Source organism: Chroicocephalus ridibundus, chromosome 2 (assembly GCF_963924245.1).
Source record: "Chroicocephalus ridibundus chromosome 2, bChrRid1.1, whole genome shotgun sequence".
Classification (NCBI taxonomy): Eukaryota; Metazoa; Chordata; class Aves; order Charadriiformes; family Laridae; genus Chroicocephalus; species Chroicocephalus ridibundus.
This window is the reverse complement of record NC_086285.1, coordinates 2,377,569-2,396,912: the sequence shown is the minus strand read 5'-3', so window position 1 is coordinate 2,396,912 and position 19,344 is coordinate 2,377,569. Positions and strand designations below refer to the sequence as shown.

Sequence of the window (19,344 nt, the reverse complement as noted above, 5' to 3'; positions counted from 1 at the left end):
TGCAACAGCTAAAGTTAAGCAACATCTCAAATGTACTCCAAATCTTTTATTTTATTTGCCTAAAGCACGTGGTGGCTAATTTTTTTTTGAATTTTGAGTAATTTATTGAGATTACCACAAATAGTCTAGCATTGTCTCTCCACTTCTTGCACCCCCAGACTCTGCAAAGCTCAGTTCAGTGCTGCTCAACACTGCTCATTTTCTTCTCAAAATGTATTTATTCCACCTAGACCTAAAGGCAGGGAGTATTCCATGTAAGGCTCAATGCAGTGTAGTTTTACAGCACAAATAAAGGAGCACTGTTTCTACAGCCATTTTCCTGACTACATCCACACCGCAGACCCAACCCTCGCTCTTGTGCGTAGCTGGGAAGCAAGTACTTGTGAAGGAAAGGGCAAATAAAACTACACACATTTTGCATGCAAAAAGCAGCCTCAAGAGCTGACTTCCATGCACAGAGAAAGGAGTACAATCTACTTGAACTAAAGATTAATTGGCCTTTGTCCCCTGATAACTCTGGGAAACTGTCTCCAAGTCAGCAGCCCATCTGCCATATTCAACATTTCCTTTGATAAAAACCAGAAAAGCCAAACTGTGGTTGCATTTGCTGCGAACAGCAAAACAGGATGGTCCAGGACTGGCAAAATTAACCAAACCCAACTTCCAGTATTTTTTTATTTATGCATATTCTAGGACACCTAATAGAAATGTAAATGACATATCTTGTCCTTCAGTGGGGATGTTAATTTACACCTCTTTCCCCTAACTGGTTGCCAATTCTCTCAAAACTTATAGGTTGTTAATATTTTGGCGATCTCTACTATTTCTGACAGTTGTGGCTGAAACTTATAAGGGCTTGAAAAGTTATTTGAAGGAAAGAGGACAGGTATATATAGACAAACAGCTTCACCAGGGTGAAAAAATGTCGCACAGAAGGGAGGAGAGAAAGACAGAAACATCTTATAACAAGAACTAGATACACAAAAGGCGATCACAAGCTTAGAGTTTCACTAAAAGTCAACAGTTTAATTTCCTAAAGACCTCTGTGGATCTGCCCCATAAATTTCAGGCATAAACAATACAGTCCCACACCCTCTGCTTAGCTCAGAGGATGCTCCAGTACCGTACCTATCTGCCACATCCATATCCCCTTCGATCCTGTTGAGTCCTCTCATGATGTTATCAAACTGCTCGCCCTGGTAATGCAGCACTTTTGCTGTGTCCTCCAGTCGCTTCTGCGATCCAGTCAATAACCCGGTCAGTTCTTTTCCCTTTGTTGACTGCAAAGCTGCTGCTTCTGCTCCTGCCCCTTCACTTGACAGCAATTGCTCCCTCCAGAAGTGCTCAAGGATGTTGAACACCACATTTCTGCTGGGTTGCAGAGAACTGAACCAGTGCTTGGTGCTCTTCTCTAAGATGGTAAGAGAGCTGAAGATTAAATTTGAAGATTCCTTCTTGATCTCACTGATACTAGAAAGATGGAAGTTGACCAAAAGCTCCCCAGTCTTGTCAGCTATAAATTTGATCGCAACAGGAGTCAGAGATAGTCTGCCAGAGACCCATTGTTTGCTGGTGTCCAAATAGTACGAACAAGGCCAGCTATGGATACGTATGTCTTCGTTCATCAGCTCGCCGTTCAGATCCTCTTCTACAAGAGCAACGCTCTCAAAGCCAGAAGGAGAAACTAGAATAAAAAAAATGCAACAATCCTTAGCAACGTATAAAAGATGATGTTACAAACACTCATAAGTAATTAATCCCATCCACAGCTGGCTTCCAGTACTTTCACTGTAACCTTTCAGGTGCACACCTAAGAGATTTGGAAATAGGTACGGATGGGTTACAAAACTTGATAATCATTCCTAACCATCCCAATATCTCCTTCAGAAAGGCTCGCTCTTTCTGAAGAGGACCATCTATATTATTGCCCACTCCATAAGAGCACTGCCACCCCTTTTTATAATGTTCTCATCATATTCCAGCACTTGATTTACAACAGCACAAACTTCAAATGACTATTGCATTAATCTCCTGGGTATTTAATACCTGCTGTGTGGTTTTGAACAGCAGAGGTGCTTTATAATTAGATTAGTCTATACGTTCACATGTGTATGTTCATATTTTTGAGTGGAGGGGAACCTACCAAAACCAGAATCATGAAAAACATTTACTGACTTTTCTGAGTCTTTCACATACCCCTTTTTACTGGAAAATGATCATTTAAGAAGTTTTCCATTCCCCACCTCATCATCAGAAGCAGCTTCCCACGGACCAAGAGGTACTGAAGAAAACCCAGAATAGACCAAAACATAAGCTCATTGATGTATATCTACAACAATCACAATAAATAAATTGTCCTTCCAATTCCACTCTGATATCTCAACATTCAGGTATGTTAGGAACACACCCAGACTGTTTATCCAACATATTCAACAGCGCAGGTGAAATCAAAATCTCCACTGACCAGAACTCATAGTCACTAAAAAAACAGCAACACACAGCCACAAATATTCTTCAGAAATCATCATTATCTCAGACCACCACTCTTGGTCTCAGGAGACTTGCAAAAATATCTACCTTATAAAACTCAAGTCGATAACAGAACTTCTGGTAGAACAATGCAGCCAAAATAACCCCCCACAAATCTGCAGTATTTGTTCTGTGAAATATCCATTTCTACCAAAGATGTTTGGAAATAGGAGTTTGGAAAGAACTGCAAACCACTTAGCAATGCTAAGTGGGAAAACCCTGATGGACCCAAGTGGAACTTAAGATGAAAAAGATGCCACTGTGGTACTGGAAGAGGTGCTGCTGGCCTGTCATGCAGAGCCATTCCAGACACGACAGCAGAGCAAGCAGCAGCAGAACCAGCAGAGGCTTAGAAGAGCCAGAAGAGCTGACTCTACTCACGCAGTGTGAATGGACACAACATTCAAGGCAATGGTGATTTCATCGCACCTCTGTGACAGGCCATGTTTTCCTGGGAGCCCATGATGCTATTTGATGACATAATATTAATGCTATAAGACGTGCTCATCGCTATCTGGAATCCCAGCACGAAAACATGGAGCTGTCATATGTCTCAGGCCTGGCTTGCTTACATCAAAACAAGCTCAAATTTGGAACGGTAAATTAAATTAAATGTATCTGGAGCGGCATCTCTCCACACTTCTGAAGAGGCTTCTTGTATCCAAGGGTCAGATTGTTTCCTGTAACATCTCCTTCATAATCCTACAGCTTTCAGCACTTCAGTGAAGACCAATTACGTTCCACAAGTAACTTCTTTGTGAACACCCATTATGTAATGATGATTTAATCACTCACATATTCATTATCTTCTCAAAGCCTTTGATGTATCATGGCCCAATTTACAGATTAGCACCATAACATTATCTCAAGGTGTTCTGCTACTTGAATAGCGCAATAAATGAGAAGAGCCCCACCACAAAATCCCCACTTAGGTTGACACTGACACTAATTACAGCTTTTTACTTCCATACATTTGTTCCCCTTAAGGAAATGTCTAGGAATCCTAATGCAAATTTTAAAATGTCCTTTAAAAAGGTCCTTTTTCAGGTGAAAATTCACTGGTGCGAATTCCTACAGCACACGTTGAAGATCTAGTGCTTTCACGCTTAAAAAGAGCACTCTAAATCTGAGTCCAGTTCCAATGACGTCTTTTATTAAATGTATTCAAAACTTCATTATTACTGGATAAGGACTACTCACAGAATGCCATATTCCACAAAAATCTTTACTTTGGTTTTCATACCTTATCTCCATGGCATTATGAATTTTAGTGATGCAAATGGAAAAAAAAATAAGCCATAAGTTTACAAAACAGCGAGAGTTTAAAGTGAAAATTCTCAATCTGTTTTTGGGCTAATAAAACCAAAGTCCTAGAGAGACAACTTCGCACCGTACTATGGGCCAAAGAGAGGGTGAAAAAACCCACAGAAATCTGATTTAAGTGAGTAGCTATAGCCAACAAAACAATGAAACGTTCTAGGAAATATTATTTCTTTCTCAATCCTTTGCTACATAATTTCGTAATTTGGAGAAAAACCTAAAAGCTCTGGCCTCAATTCCTCTATCTAGAAAAAGAAGGTAGTTCCTCTAATATAGCAAGGTTAGATTACCCAGATCTGATGGCGAGAATTTTTTATTTTTCCAGCCTGACTGGGCTTTGCGAGAAGCCAATTATTATAATTTCTATTTAAAGGTTATTTTCTTTCTGCCATACACAAAGAAACAGGAACAAGAAAAATACTTTTTAACTAACAGTCAGATGTGAATGCAAAGAAACAAACAGCAGCAGTGGGATTCCAAAACAGCCATAAACAGAAAAGTATCCTTTTACAGGATACTTTAAGTGGAAAATGTTTCTAATATGGATACGCAATTATGTGCTGATAACAGTATACTTTTTATTACTATAACAGACAACTCTGTCAGTTTAAACAACATAAATTACCTTAGTGACACTTGAACCTAAATCCTGTTATAGCTTTATTAATCAGGATTTACAAATTACTAATCATAATTGAGCTTAACTGTTTGACACTGCCTAGATATGAAGTAAATACTATAGCAAACAATAAACATCTTGTATTATGCCCTCAAGCTCCTCCTAGCCTAAATGTATTGCAGAAGCAAATGAAATCTACTGAAGAGCTCCCACCAGACCCAGAAAAAAAAAAAAAAAATTAATCAGCAGCCTCCCAATTTATCAAACCAGCAGATCCCAGTCCATACAAAGTAGCCGACATCCCCTTCACCACTCTGCACAAGTCTTCGCTACCTCCACTACTTTCTGAAAATCTCATAAATATCAGCATGCTGTTCACAGCAAGCTGTTACCCTGAGATGTTATTTCATAAATAAGGTATATAAATAACGATAAAACCAAGACACTGAAAGATTATACGCCTTGCAGAGGATCACAAGGGAAACCTGGAACCAAGTGCAGGTTTCTCAATGCTCACTGCTGGGACAGGCGTCGCAGAACATAATGTTATCTGAAAAACAACTCCTAGGCCGTGCTAACAGCAACAGCCACCTTCCACCAGGCACAGCCATACTAGGGAGGCAAAAAGAAACTGTAAACAAGCAAATGACTCTCAAACTTCTGTAAAATCTCAGCCTAGAGCCCACTTTCACGTCTAAGAGTTCTACACACTCTCTTCAACCACCACTACCTCCCCATCAGGACAGTATTTTCTCTCAAGCCTGCTCTCTATCTTTAGACTGTGAAAATATTAATGTCTGATGCAGTCTCACAACTGTGCCATAAAAAAAGATCTTCCTAAACCGTATCTCAAGCTCCTTACCTCTATCTGTAGACGCAGAACTCACAGGCAGCCTTTTGGGGGCTGCTGCCCTTACAGAGCTGTCCATCTGTAGGTAGAATTTTTTTTCCTGAGTATTTCTTTCTCTTCAAAGTCCAAAAGAGCAGGTAAAAAACCCTGAAGCTAAAGCAAAAATCCTACTATGCCCGTTACCAAAAGGAAAAATATATAAACAACAGAGGATGTATATTTAACCCTGGATCTAGCAGTAAAACAAGTCCTCTCAGTCCGGGAAAAAAAATGAAGCAGTCACTTGACCTGTGTATATATATGTGTACATGCCTTGAGTCATATGATTTTTGACTCACCTGAGAGCTTAAAGGCTTTGCCTGACAGTCAGCTCCGTTCTGTGCCTGAGGCCAGAATCGCCAAGCAAAAACTTATTTGGTAATCAAATCCATTCATTGTTTCAGCACATTTTTCCCCAATATAGTATATAGCATACTACAACACAAGACTTCCAGGAATCAGATTAAAACACATGAGAAATTTTACCAATGTTAAACAAAAAAAAAAAAAAGAAGAAACCATCACAACTATTTGAAGTTAGCTGAAAAAGTCATTAAATATGTACTTCACCTATGACAATGGTGCATTGTGTTGTATAATGTTGGGCATTAACCTGTGATTACGGTTTTTGAGCAGCTAAAAATCAGTATTATCCTATTACTTTTGTAACTCTCCTCGAGTCAATATTAAAGAAACTTCTTTATCTACTGGCAGAACTTTGCCTTTTATAAAACAGAACCTTGTCTCTGCTTCTCTCTCTGATTAGTTTGTACGGCAGCTACACGGAGGATGCCTCACTGCACTTGAGCTGTGAAATGAAAAGCAATGTTAAATACACCAACTTCACTTCTGATGTAAACAGTGAACTCACCGCTAAAGACCAAATAGCTCAGCTACTGTCCTTCAAAATTAATATTTCCCCCCCCCCATATTTCCTAAACCTTTGACAATCCCATTTCAGAAATGCAGAGACCTAGGCCTTCTTCCATTTACACAGCTCGTTTACTATGAGGAACTATTACTCAAAATTCAGAATTTCTCTCCTCTCCTCTTCCTATCACTTTACTTTGACCCCACCACCTGAGGTTGACCATTATGTCATTCACCATTCTACTACTCCTAAAACATGATTAGAAATTCCTTATATTACAAGATATGGAATATTCATAGTTTTGTAAAATACACTGAAAAAAAAAGCCAATGGGAAAAAAAAACCACAACAAACAAAAAAAACCAATGCAACAACAAACAGATGCAAGTCCTTTAGAATGCCATGCAAAGGAAAAAAAAAAAAAACACACACACACAAAAAAAGGCTTTAAATTACTTGTAAACACAGCCAAGAATAAGTTTATGAACTTGAGAGGGTTACAGTCCTTAAACCACTTCCCTGTATGCAATGGAAGAGGAAGAGATATCTAAAGGATTTCACAATAAATTCCTACATATTTTTTAAAGAAAAACATGTTGGCCTACATGTTTGTCAACAGACCAGATGACACAAGCAGTCTCTCCCAGTCTGGGCTCCCCAAAACATTATCCACATCCTGTAAATCACCTCTTTTTTTGGTAAATAGTTTGTCTTTTGACACATCTGCCTCTCGAAACCGAGCATAGTACCATACACAGCTACACACAGCAACACAGAGCAAGAACGAGGATTAGCAGCAGAGACTTGTGGATTATATTTCCGTCCGCGTCACCACAACATTGTACAAATTCTTTAGTTAACACATAACTCAGGGATGTTTCTATAAAAAGGAGGTGACTCACCTCCTCTTGTGAAGTGCTTTGAGATCATTCAATGAAATGCAAGCACTACTAATTACCCCAGGTGTGAGAAGATGCTTCATACACCAGGAGAAGGTGCTGTCAGCTCATGAACAGACCACCATCCCTTCGCAATGTCTACCTCAGAGCCTCCAAAACTTAGTCACAGATTCTTCTCATCATCATTTCTGCACCCATTTCTAATGTGTTGGTGTTTGTTTACTTTTTCTCCTCCTTCACGGCTGAAGTTTCCATTGGGTCATTATCTTTGGTGGTTTGTTCCCAAAGCTACCATCAGGCAAGTGATGAGTTTAAGAGTCCTGCAAGCCCAACAACCCCCATAATGAAAATGTTTATAAGGCCTATCAAGTGACTTTCCCCTCTTTTTTAAGTAAAGGCATGAGATGCAGTTCCACCAGCTTTCTAACTCTATGATTCTCCAAATGATACTACGAAATACTCAGGGGTGACTCTCCAAGAGGTGCAGCAGGCAAAGACACACAATATCTCTCTACTATGGCACACAGAGAAATTCAGCCCCCTTTGTCTTAAAAGATCAACAAATCTCCACTAAAGAATGACTCTAGACCGAGGGGCTTCCCCACATCAACATGTTTTCATCCTTCTATGGAAAAAACATTTTGATTCCACTCCATTTCTAATACAAAGCAACTTTATAGAAGACAGAAGTCCCACCAACCTCTCCCAAATACATTTAAATATGGAACTGCTGCAGTTCCCATCCTTTAACTCACATCAAACCCCCATGCTTTACAGAATCATAGAATTGTCTATGTTGGAAGAGACCTTTAAGGTCATCAAGTCCAACCATCAACCGAACACTGCCAAAACCACCACTCGTGTGGTGTCCCTCAGCACCTCATGTCCCTCAGCACCTCATGTCCCTCAGCACCTCATGTCCCTCAGCACCATATCTACTCGTCTTTTAAATACCCGCAGGGATGGCGACTCCACTACTTCCCTGGGAAGCCTGTTCCAATGTTTGATAACCCATTCAATGAAGAAATTTTTCCTAATATCCAATCTAAACCTCCCCTGGTGCAACCTGAGGCTGTTTATTCTTGTCCTACCACTCGTTGCTTGAGAGAAGAGACTGACCCTCACCTCGCTACACCTTCCTTTCAGGTAGTTGTAGAGAGCGATAAGGTCTTCTCTCAGCCTCCTTTTCTCCAGGCTAAGACCCAAGGCTTCCCCACAGCCAGACCTACCTCTCCCTTCATGTCCACCCTACTCTTATAGAGTTAGATATTCAAACCTCCATTCCCACAGCTCCCCCCAATTCCAGGCCGGACCCCCATTCCTTCCCCTAGGCCAATCTCCACCCTCATCTTTCTCTCAGCCTTCACAGAATCATAGAATAGAATCATAGAATTGTCTCGGTTGGAAGGGACCTTTAAGATCATCCAAGTCCAACCATTAACCTAACACTGACAAAACCACCACTAAACCATGTCCCTCAGCACTGCGTCCACCCGTTTTTTAAATACTTCCAGGGTTGGTGATTCCACCACTTCCCTGGGCAGCCTGTTCCAATGTGTGATAACCCCTCCTGTGAAGAATTTTCTCCTAATAGCCATCCTAAACCTCCCCTGGAACAATTTGAGGCTGTTTCCTCTTGTCCTATCGCTTGTTGCTAGAGGGAAGAGACCGACCCCCACCTCAACCGTTCACTCTCTGTAAGTCAAACCCCTGTTTCCGCAATGCCCCCCGCCCCAATCTAGGCCAGACCCCCATTCCTTCCCCTAGGCTAACCTCCACTCTCATTCTCCCCTCAGCCTTAGGCCAAACCACCCTTAATCAGATACTACCAACCTTCGCCTTCCCCTCAAAGCTCGGCTAGACCGCCTCCCCCTTTCCCCGGCGCCGCTCCAGGCCCGGCCCCGCACCCACCTCTCCCAGCGCAGCGCAGCCGGCCGGCCCCCGCATCCACGCTCTGCGCATGCGCCCACCGCCCGCTCCTATTGGCTGAGCCGCTCTCCGCTGCGCTCCCCCTTCTCGGCCCCCCCCGGGCGTCGCCCGCCGAGCGCCGAGGTTCCGGGAGCGGTCGCGGCAGCGGCAGCCAGTCCCCTCCGCCGCCGCCGCCGCCGCCACTCGGCCCGGGGTCCTGCCCCGCGGCGGGGCGGGGGTGAGTATCCCTCCTCCGTTGCCCTCTCCGCTCCCGCGGGTCGCGGACGCGCGGGGGTGGACCGAGAACCCAACGCAGGGATGGCGTGTGCGACGCCCTGTGGCGTCCGGGTCCCCCGGGTCCCCCCCCCCCGACCAGCTCCGGGAGCTCCCTGAGGGGGGGAACCCCCTCATGGCGGCCCCTTTTCCCTCCTGAGCACCCTGGTCCCCTCTTCACCCCTGGTGTTTCCCCTCTCCTGAAGCCCACCCCTGCAGGGTATGTGGCCTCACTTGCCCTCGGGCCTTGTCCCTCCTGCTTTGTGCTTGCTCCCATCCCCGCTTCCCCGGACACCTCCCTTTTATTCACTGTTATTTTCGTCTTTTTAATCTTTTCCTCTTTAATCTTTTTAATTATTGCTGCCTGTGCCCTAGAGAAAGGTCTGACGAGGGTGGGGGGTGCCAGGGCCTCTATCTTCTCCTGACAAAGGGGTGAGCCCCCATAGAGTTGCTGGTCTGCAGTGGTTTCCCAGGCTCCCAAATATTTAGGGATTTTCCTTCCCTCCACCCCAGCAATTAATTCATTTAGCAGGGATATCCCACTGAAATTAATGTTTCTGCTGTTTTAGGAAGGAACCAGCCTTTGCTGGTTGCCCTCAAGAGAGCGTTGTCACCCTGGCAAGAAGGTGACGAGGGAAAAGCAACATCTTCACCATCCATAGGGTGACTTTATTGTCAGATATCCCACCGGCATGAAACATTATAAACTATGAAAGATCCTAATTAGCCCAATGTGGTGGGATGTTCCTGCACGACTGCTTCTTTTACCTCTGGTGGTTTATATTTTCCTGTGAGTTATGGATTTAGAGACTCAAGTCACGTTTTAAAGCTGGTTTTTTTTGTATCTGGTCAACGCTGCCTTGGCTAAGCCAGGAAGAGTATCCAGCCTGCATGGACAGGGCAACATTCGCCTGTTCCACTGCCTTTTTTCGTGACTACAACAGTTCATCTCAGGGCGCATTCTGCCTCCCAGGAGGACACGTTGACTTTATTGAAAAAGTAGAATCATTCACTTACTCAGACTTTTTCCGGGATTATTTGATTCCCAACCATCCCTGTATTTTCTCAGCTAAATTCACTGAAGACTGGGGCAGCAGGAGAAATTGGGTTACTTGGGATGGAAAGCCTAACTTTGATCATCTGCTGCAGAAGTTTGGTAAGTCATGTCATTTTTGATACCTAATTAAAACCTGTATGTTAAATGACAAAGCTTTTTTTTTTTTTTTAATCTTAGAAATAGAACTGCTAGACAAAACCAAACAATTCTCCATACTTTTTTCTTAGTTAATACATTCATTTCCTATACTTACTCACACTTTATGTTTTGCAGATTCCAATCTTGAATTTATTCCCATAATGAAATAAAATAAAAAGTGTTGTATAATTTAACCATACCAATTTATTTACCTGCTCAACTTTAACCACAGGAGTGGCCTGACACTTTCGCCAGGCAAGGTGAAAATATCCTGTAGTTACACTGAAATATTTCTTCAGGCTGTAAAATATTAGTGTATTAATAAGAATCAATACCCCACTCCTAGTGTAGTTTAAGAGGAAAATTCAGGTCACGTTAAATAAATAATTTCTGGTCTGAATTATGTTTGCCTAGAATGATGGTGTTGGGAGGGAAAGCTGGGCTAGGCATTGTTGCTTTATGTGTTTGTACTGTGCTTGGCATGATAGGGCCTAGGTATTAGAGGCTGCTGCAGGGGATAAGGTTAAGGAAACTTAGTTTCAGCATCAGTTATTCTGTCCCCACGTGGGCTCAAAGAGTTTATATTTCAGGAGAGGCTGTAGTACCTGTTGCCAACTGTGACGTCAAGGAGTACAATTCCAACCCGAAGGAGCAGCTTCCCTTCAAGGAGTATATAAAGTACTGGAAAGAGTACATTAAAAATGGCTACCGTTCATCCCGAGGGTGTCTTTATCTAAAGGACTGGCACCTGAGCAGGTAAGAGAACACTGTGGAATTCCCTGCAGAGCAGAGAGCTGCCGTGGAACCTTAACACTCAGCTTTTAATGCCCCAGTGTTTAAATTCCAGCACTGCTTTTTGTTAGCACTTGCCCACCAAAATATCAGTCATGTGCTGCACAGTTCTTGGCATACTTCACACGGTGAGATCTTTAAACAAATCATTTGTTCTTGAAGATGCTGACATTCTTGAGCACTTTCCTTTTCATCTATGTTTTAAATGACGGTATGTTATCCCTGTGGAGACCGTGTGGCTGAAACGTTTGGCTTTTATTTGACTGCTACAATGCAAACCTTACTTCTTAAGAAGAAGGGGGATGTTTCTAATTATGTTTAATTCAGTGACTGTGTGTGAGTTATAATCCTTTACTATCCTTTTGTTTTAATATTAACCTTCCCTGTCGGTAAAGTTCTCTTCACCCTGTACTGGCTTTCCTTCTCCTCCAGCCCGCTGCTTGCGAGGTGGATGCATTGTCCATTCCCCATTTCTGCGTAGGACTTTTAAGTCTTTTCGCTCAAATCTCTTCTTCCTTAAATGTATCCTGCTCTTAATTTATCTTGTGATCACCTCTTTTCATTTTTGAGTGTGCCGGTGACTTACAATAGAGGACGTTTGTCAGTCTCTGACTCCCTGTTTGTCTGCTTTCCCAGACACCGCTGCTGTGGCTTGCCTACAGAAAGTCTGCAGATGCAGCCTAGGATGGGGAAGGGGCAGCGTATCCCACGGGAGGAGGCCACACACTTGTCAAAACCCCACAGCCTGGCTTCCCTCCTAACCCTCACACCCCCAACCTGTCATCCAGTTGGACCAACCAGTTTTGCAGGCGTCTCATCTAAAGAGAATGTGTTTATTAGCAACTGTCTTTGCCATAATTAAAAGGAGTCTCCCAAATAGTAGTTAACATTCACAGCTTTCCTGGGAGAGAGAAAACACTATTGTGTGCGTTTTGCGTGCAACTCAGAGTTATTGATGATATGAAGGAGATGCCAGCAAAGTATTAATGGCCTGTTAGAGACCTGGTTGGTCTCTTTATCTGGGGTTTGGGAACTGAAGCAGAAGGAGCAATGCTGCATTTTTCTGAGACAGACTTCCAACACGTTATCTTTTTAAGAGCTTTCCCTGAGCAAGATGTTTATACAACCCCTGTGTATTTCTCATCCGACTGGCTGAATGAATACTGGGATGCTATAGCTGTGGATGATTACCGGTTTGTCTACATGGGACCTAAAGGTTCATGGTAAGGCAGTATAGTTTCTGTCATTCTTACATACTCTTTTTTTAAGATTAACATTACAGGGGATTATCACATTGGCCTTCAGGATAGCACGATGCTGCAGAGGCAGTGTGTGGCCATACGGTACAGTGTTGTACCTGAACCTAGCCAGTCTTGTTTGTTTCTCAAGCAGTTCATTTGGTTCTGGATGTGAGCCATCCTATTCAGTCAGCTAAAGTGCTTTTGCACTTCAAAAAGCCCTGGATTGTGCACACAAAATCTGCAAAAGATGTCAGCTAGCTTATATAAGGTTTTAGAGCAGAAAGTCTCTGGGGATCATCCGCCTTTTATGATTTGCAGAGTCAACAGAAGCCTTGGAGGGGCGCGGATGAGTTGGTCACATATTTTGCAGGCGAAAAATTAAGTCCAGCATTGGTGGTAAAGTTGCATTTACAGTATTCTCATCAGTTCACATCACAGAATCTCCTGTCGTTGAGGTATTTGTGGGACAGATTCAAAACTAACTGATGGAGAAGGGCAGAGGCTATAAAACACTGCTATACTATGTAGATATAGTGGCCTTTTAATACTTAAAGCAGTCAAAATTAAATGAAGAGGGTACAGTTTGGGATCAGGTTTGCATAGTGAAGGTTGATTTCTGTGTGTATGTCTGAGTCTCAGAGACTTTAATTCATCTTACAGCTTTTAAGTGTTGTCTTTACTTTACTTTAACCTCTGATTTACCCCACAGGACTCCGTTCCATGCCGATGTCTTCCGTTCTTATAGCTGGTCAGCCAATATATGCGGGAGAAAGAAATGGTTGTTGTACCCTGCAGGACAGGAGGAATACCTCAAAGACTGCCATGGCAACTTGCCCTTCGACGTGACTGCACCTAATCTTCAGGACAGGAGTGTTTACCCTCGCTACAACCAAAGTCAACCCCCTGTTGAAATTGTGCAGGAAGCAGGGGAGATAGTCTTCATCCCCAGTGGATGGCATCATCAAGTTTACAATCTGGTAATGTGACTGATACCAACCTTTTCATAACCTAGAGAGATAATCAGGCTTAAATCACCTCAAACTTTTATTGCTACAGCATGTTGTGGATGCCAGAAGTCTTTAACTGGGCTGCGAAAAGGTTTAGAAGGTTCACAGAGGAAAGGTCTATCAGTAGCTGCTCAAGATGATGGCTAAAAACAAGCCTGAACTCATAAGCTCCTTGGCTCATTGACCACTAGAAGCTCTCTGAACCCTCTTTTCTTATGCTTTTCCTCATTAGATGCCACTAGTCACCAAGAAACAGGATGCTAGGTGAGATGGACTTATGATGAGGCTGTTAATCTTGGTTTCTAACTGTAAATCATAATTTAATAATGGAAAAATGCTAACAAATTGGTCTTCGTTATGACAAATTAACAGCCTTGATCCTTTCTCCCCACCACTTTCTCCCACCTTTGTGCCCTTGAAAGGTATGCTCAGACAGAGTGGAACAAGATTTGATTATTCAGGGAACTTAGAAAGAGACAGTCGTTCCACACAGTGCTGGTATTGGTGCCAAAGAAGCAGTTCTGTTGCTGAGGAGTATGATTTTACTTTTTGCAGCATTGGTGGCGTTACAGCTGTTTTCTCCCACTTTCCTATGCAGAGCCTAGTAACCATTTAAATTATTCCTTCAGGAGGATACCATTTCCATTAACCACAACTGGGTGAATGGCTGCAATGTGGCTATAATGTGGTGCTTCCTGCAGGATGAATTAGCAGCTGTCCAACGGGAAATCAATGAATGGAAGGACCCTATAGACGATTGGCACCTACAATGCCAGGTACAACAACACGATGCTGGCGGCCTAACTCTCTGTTAGAGGATCATATATTTCTGGGGTGCATCGCTCCACCGTATGAGGTCTAAGACACACAAGTCCTTAACCTCATACCTGGAATTAGTACGTGTTTGATACGGAAGTAGGACCTGGTGACAACTTCATTTTGCAGGAAATCAAACATTGCTTTAGTGACACAGGGAAAGGCTTGTGCCAGTGCATATTTGCTATGTCAAGGAGGTTAGGATGTTGTCTGAAAAACTAATGCCTCAACTGCTAGTATTAGCATCAAGATCAATCCTTTATGGAGTATTTACATCCCCCTTTATAAATATAAGTGCTTTTTAACATGAACAGAACTGGTAAGACAAACCCCATGCAGAAGAACTGATTTGAAGACCATTCATGATGAAACAGTGAATCTGAAACAAGCAAAATTAAGGTGAAGGTGGCAGCAGGTTTCTGTGTCTGCAAGGTGATGCTTTCAGACCACATAACTATATTGAGCAATGTTACGTCTTGTATGCTTCCAAAATCTTAAGCATGAAAAAAATGCAAAGTTTGTTTCTGGAGGCTGTTACTGCTGCTTGGTTGATAGCCTTCAAAAATAGTTTCAAAAAACCCAGTCATTTAGTACTTAGAAGAAATAGACTGCTGCTTTTTGGGCTAGTGGCATTTCAAGTAAGGTAAAGAATTTTAATGCCGTGGGGGAATTACAAAAAAAAAAAATTAAAAATTGTTACTTATGATTCCAGATAGTTATTAGCTTGATAAAGTATGTTATTGTAATTCTTACTGTACATCAAAGAGAGTTGTTCCCATTTCATTGCTGGTTTTTTTTCCCCCTAGTTGATCATGAAGTCTTGCACAGGTATAGACTACAAGGAGTTCTACAACTTCCTCAAAGTTATTGCAGAGAACAGGATTTCTGTCTTGGAAAACGGCCTCGATGACGAAGCTTCGGCAAAGAACACTCCCAAAGCTGCCATTTCCACCTTGGGCATGCTCCATGCAGTGTTTGATTTAAAGAGGACTGTGAAGGTGTTAACATCATTGAGTGCTAATGAAGATTTCAAGAAACTAGACCTGACGTCACTTTCTCCACCTCCGGAGGCATTACTCCACCACTTGAAAGCAGCAATAGATACAGCGCTACTCTAACTTCCTATTTATTATGTTCTTTGTAAAATGAACCTTTTGCAAAATGGGTGTTTGTAGAAGACTGACTCCTCCCTGTTTAATAGCAGTTTAAGTACAAAGAGCCTTAATATAGAGTGGGGAGAGAGTACATTCATAACAAGACTGAATACTTTTTAAGTAGACACCATTTGAGTGTCTAGAGTAATTACACAGGAAAACCAAAAATCTCAGATAAAGGAAAAACCCAAATCATGTTAGCATTGTATTATGAGCCCTGCTGGTGAGTATGCATTCAGGGAAGGGGAACAGAAATTCTCTGTGGGTTGAGCTTAGGTCTGTCAGGGCTAAACACTGAACTTTCAGAGGTCTGCACCATATGCCCTCTGCTTCTGACAGCAAACCTGCACTGCAAGCTCCAGCAGTCAAGCTCTGCTTTCTCTGGTCACACCTAAATTGTTTTAAGACCTGTCCTGCTTCCAGGTGCAGCTCAGCCTTTCTTTTTCTTTTTTTTAAATATTAGAGGATCCTATTTAATTAGCTTCCCTTGAAGCCTGAGCTGGCTCAGCAGCTGTAGCCTGGATGTGGAAGAGCTGACTCTACTATTTTCCTGTACAGTGGCATCTCTCTAAAGCTGAAAGTCTCAGCTAGAATCAGCCTTCACGCTGCTCCAGGGTCTTCAGGATTACATTTAACGTATCAGGAAGCTGGAGTCCTGGTAGCAAATCTGCTAGTAATAATTTAAGCATGTGATCCACCCAAGCTCAAAAGGAAGAACTTGAATGTACTCTCACATTTCTACACTCTTTCAAGGCACAGTATTTTAATCAAGCAGAGATTTGATTAATCAGGGAAGCTAGCCAGTAGCCTCGTGTTATCTCCTAAAAGAAAGCCATGCTGTTAACTCACCAAATAGCACTACGGCATGGTTACATAGCACAATTTGCAACCCGATTGCTACTCTTGGTCCAAAAGGGTGTTTTCCAGTGAAGTATCCCTCTTGCTTTTACTGGTTGGTGAGAAAGCCTAGAAGCACAAATGGCTGCACACTGTTACCTTATTTGGCCCTTTTCGGGCTCACTTGAATTATTGCTCAAGAACTTCCTCTGTTTTCAACCAGATGACCAGTAAGAGCCACTAATAACCCTACGTTTAGAAAATGCAATAGTAGAAATCTTCAGTAGGCTGAAAAAAAATCACATCGTTTTCTAGATAGTCCTGTGGAGTTCGTACATGCATGCATTTTGCATGTCCTATTTTCTAGTAGAAGTTCTGCATTTTTGACTAGGTACCTGAAATTCAAATCAATACCCAGAGCATGGAAGAATACAGTATGGAGAAAACAAACTACTTTTTTTTGGTTTTTTTTTTTTTAAACAGCTGTGACTACATCTCAGTGATTCAACCTTCTGGCAGGGTGTTTCTTTAGACTGGAAAACTGCCAGGTTTTAGGCAACTCTGAAAATTAAAATTTCACAGCTGTTACTTACGGCTGTTTACAGGCAGCTGGAACTTTTTTCCTTATATGAATAAGGTGAGATTTCAGAGAGGTGAGGAACGATGGTTTAAAGTTGACAAGCAGCATACTGCGAGGACAGCATCGGTTTGAGTTTGTATTCCCCGGTCTCACCACATGCTTGTGGAACTGGTTTTGGCACCAACAGCTTTAAACGCTGCAATTTTATAAAGGGTTTGCTTAGATAAACAGTACTTTTCATTTCATGCCTCGTGAAGCTGGAAGGGCTGTGTGAAAACAGCAAAACTACAAGTCTAGATTTACGCTGAGAACCCAGTATCTCGACATACCGGGGACGAGTTTAGATGCTGTACTGTCCAGCAGACCGCATCTTCCTTTGGATGGATGGCATGAGTTTGTTACAATGCAAAAATTCAGGCAGCAGTTTTGGGGGAAGAGCTATCATTTCTACAGTTAGTTCCTCTTCCCTATGCAAGGCTGGTAAGAAAGAAGATGCCTCTTCTTCCTTACCCGCACGGTGGGGTGGCTGAAGAGATGTTCAAGTAAAGGAAGGTGGGTCTCAAATACTCATTTTTTTCTCACCTCAGCTGTCTCTGCACCACAGCATCTTCAGCTCTGAAAATGTCCAAGAGCCGTCCTTCGTAAGGCCTGCTAAGGCTCCATGTGATCAGGGCGAGACAACAAGGTAAAAAAATAGTAGTTTAATTGCAGGAAATGATCTTAAAAGTTTAAGCCATGTTCTCCTTGCTGATTCAGCAAGGAACAGAAGCACAAAAATTGGTTTTATTGAGTCAGGCTCTCTTACAATTACATTAGGAAACTGTTTGTCGTTCAAATTCTCCATTCCTATGAACGATGGTGAGGAAGCCACCCATTTTCTTGAGTTTAATAGAGGAAAGCAAATTCCCAAATGCCTGAAGACAGCAACAAGATTGGAATAAGAAGTATGCGAGCCTGCAATCTCTCTTAAGAATTAAAATAGCTTTATTTAAATACAAAGTTACTGTAAAACATACACTAGGATACTCTCATACCAATATATTAACTATTGTAATCAGTGTACTATTTATTAAAGCATAATACTTGTCAGAAAAAGGAGGAAACAGCCTGTAGAGTTTTGTTTTGTTTTTCTTAAGTCATAGACCTGGACAATTTAAAGTTAAACTGTAAAAAAAAAAAAAAAAAAAAAAAAAAAAAAAGCAGGTTAAAATGTAGTTCAAAAAGAGCTTTTGCTCTAAATAATATGCAGCTCAGACGTTACTATTTTTGTCTGATGGTAACAGGATACCAAATATCCATTTGCCTTTTATAAAGGCAGCAAAAACCAGTGTTTTTTACAGCTCTATCAGTGCAGAAATCCAGGTGCATTTATGTTTTCTCTCACGAGGATTTGAGATTTCTCAGCCCGGGACAACGTATGTCCTTCCTATTAGGCACACCCGCCCCCCTGCAGAATGACAAAGCAGCACTAGCGTGGTCAAGGTGCGAGTGTGATATCCCTGAGATTGAACAGGAGGCTGCAGGGGATAAATATACACTTGTAAAGTATCATAAAAGAAGGAAATTAGTTCAATAGCAGCTTTACAATACAATGGAGAGGTACTGAGTTTGGCCTGGGGGTGGGGGAAGAGGAACGGAAAAACCTTCCTCTTGGGGATACAGGACAAGGCACCTCACTCCAGGAACAGGTTGAGGAGCATGGAGATGGCCTCTCCTGGCCACGCCACGACCAGAAATAGTCCCACCAAAACGAGTTCTTGTGGTTTCATTTAACGGCTTTCTATAAAACCACCTCCCTTATGTCAGTTCACCAGTGCAAAATGAATGCAGCGTCCGAGAGAACAGTTCAAGGAGGTTTCAAGGCAGATTGCTACTTGCAGGAAAGTGAAATAAAAACTACAGGGCAAAAAGAAACCTTGGCCACTTTCCGCAGAGAAACTCCCAAACACGAGCTGAGGTTGCGTATTGAAGGCTTTTAGCTCAGAGCACCTGTATCTCTGTGCTTTACAACCACAGCTAGTCAAGGAGAAAACCCAGCAAGAAACCCTCATCTGATAAATTAACCGTTCTTCCCTTTATAAAGGCAGCCGGAACAGCAGTGAGTTGATTGTTTCTTCACCCAACAGTGTTTGGTCAAGGAAGTGCGGCAGGGAGGAGGCTCCCTTCAGGTCCCTCAGGAACTGTGAGGCACCTGGCAGTTCTCTCTCTGGTGGAGTCTCATCCTCTGTATGTGTTCGTAGCACGACTGGGCAAGGAAGAGAACAACCCATTAAGGAGAAGGTTTGGAACTTTGGGTTAAAATCTGGTCTCTTGCACACAACGGGAAGCCATGCTGGCCCATGGGCTAGACAAGAGATTAGATCTGCACATCATAAATTAAAGATAAGCGTATTCTCTAGACTAGAAGGAAAATA

The 19,344-nt window shown here is 42.4% G+C and overlaps 3 protein-coding genes across 15 annotated transcripts in view; 1 reads left to right on the top strand and 2 right to left on the bottom strand.

The window, feature by feature from the left end:
- Window positions 1-9,137, bottom strand: part of SNAP47 (synaptosome associated protein 47) — a 33,162-nt gene extending 24,025 nt beyond the window's left edge. Inside the window, exons 1-2 of one of the 6 annotated variants that reach the window (XM_063324237.1) lie at window positions 9,039-9,137; window positions 1,129-1,684 (exon numbers count right to left, since the gene is read on the bottom strand). In XM_063324237.1, coding sequence (XP_063180307.1) covers window positions 1,129-1,625 — 497 coding nt within the window. In that variant the 5' untranslated portion in view covers window positions 1,626-1,684; window positions 9,039-9,137. Of the gene's footprint in view, window positions 1-1,128; window positions 1,685-5,330; window positions 5,504-7,130; window positions 7,465-8,252; window positions 8,274-8,960; window positions 9,012-9,038 lie in introns of those variants that run through there. The other 5 variants (XM_063324235.1, XM_063324236.1, XM_063324234.1 and 2 more) reach the window with 5 other exon arrangements.
- A 37-nt stretch (window positions 9,138-9,174) lies between these two features.
- Window positions 9,175-18,004, top strand: JMJD4 (jumonji domain containing 4). 3 transcript variants are annotated; one of them, XM_063324238.1, is made up of 7 exons: window positions 9,175-9,273; window positions 9,878-10,464; window positions 11,094-11,259; window positions 12,393-12,518; window positions 13,246-13,513; window positions 14,173-14,319; window positions 15,166-17,999. In XM_063324238.1, exons 2-7 carry the CDS (start codon window positions 10,200-10,202, stop codon window positions 15,475-15,477), a joined length of 1,284 nt encoding a protein of 427 aa, XP_063180308.1. In that variant the 5' UTR covers window positions 9,175-9,273; window positions 9,878-10,199; the 3' UTR covers window positions 15,478-17,999. The 3 variants fall into 3 exon arrangements, with proteins under 3 accessions (XP_063180308.1, XP_063180310.1, XP_063180309.1); XM_063324239.1 differs by lacking the exon at window positions 9,175-9,273 and adding an exon at window positions 9,357-9,528; XM_063324240.1 differs by lacking the exon at window positions 12,393-12,518 and having other exon boundaries at window positions 15,166-18,004.
- Window positions 18,005-18,120: 116 nt separating this feature from the next.
- ALS2CL (ALS2 C-terminal like) overlaps window positions 18,121-19,344 on the bottom strand; it is a 48,637-nt gene continuing 47,413 nt past the window's right edge. For all 6 annotated transcript variants that reach the window (XM_063324231.1, XM_063324228.1, XM_063324226.1 and 3 more), the window contains one exon: window positions 18,121-19,175. In XM_063324231.1, coding sequence (XP_063180301.1) covers window positions 19,104-19,175 — 72 coding nt within the window. In that variant the 3' untranslated portion in view covers window positions 18,121-19,103. The remainder of the gene's footprint in view (window positions 19,176-19,344) is intronic.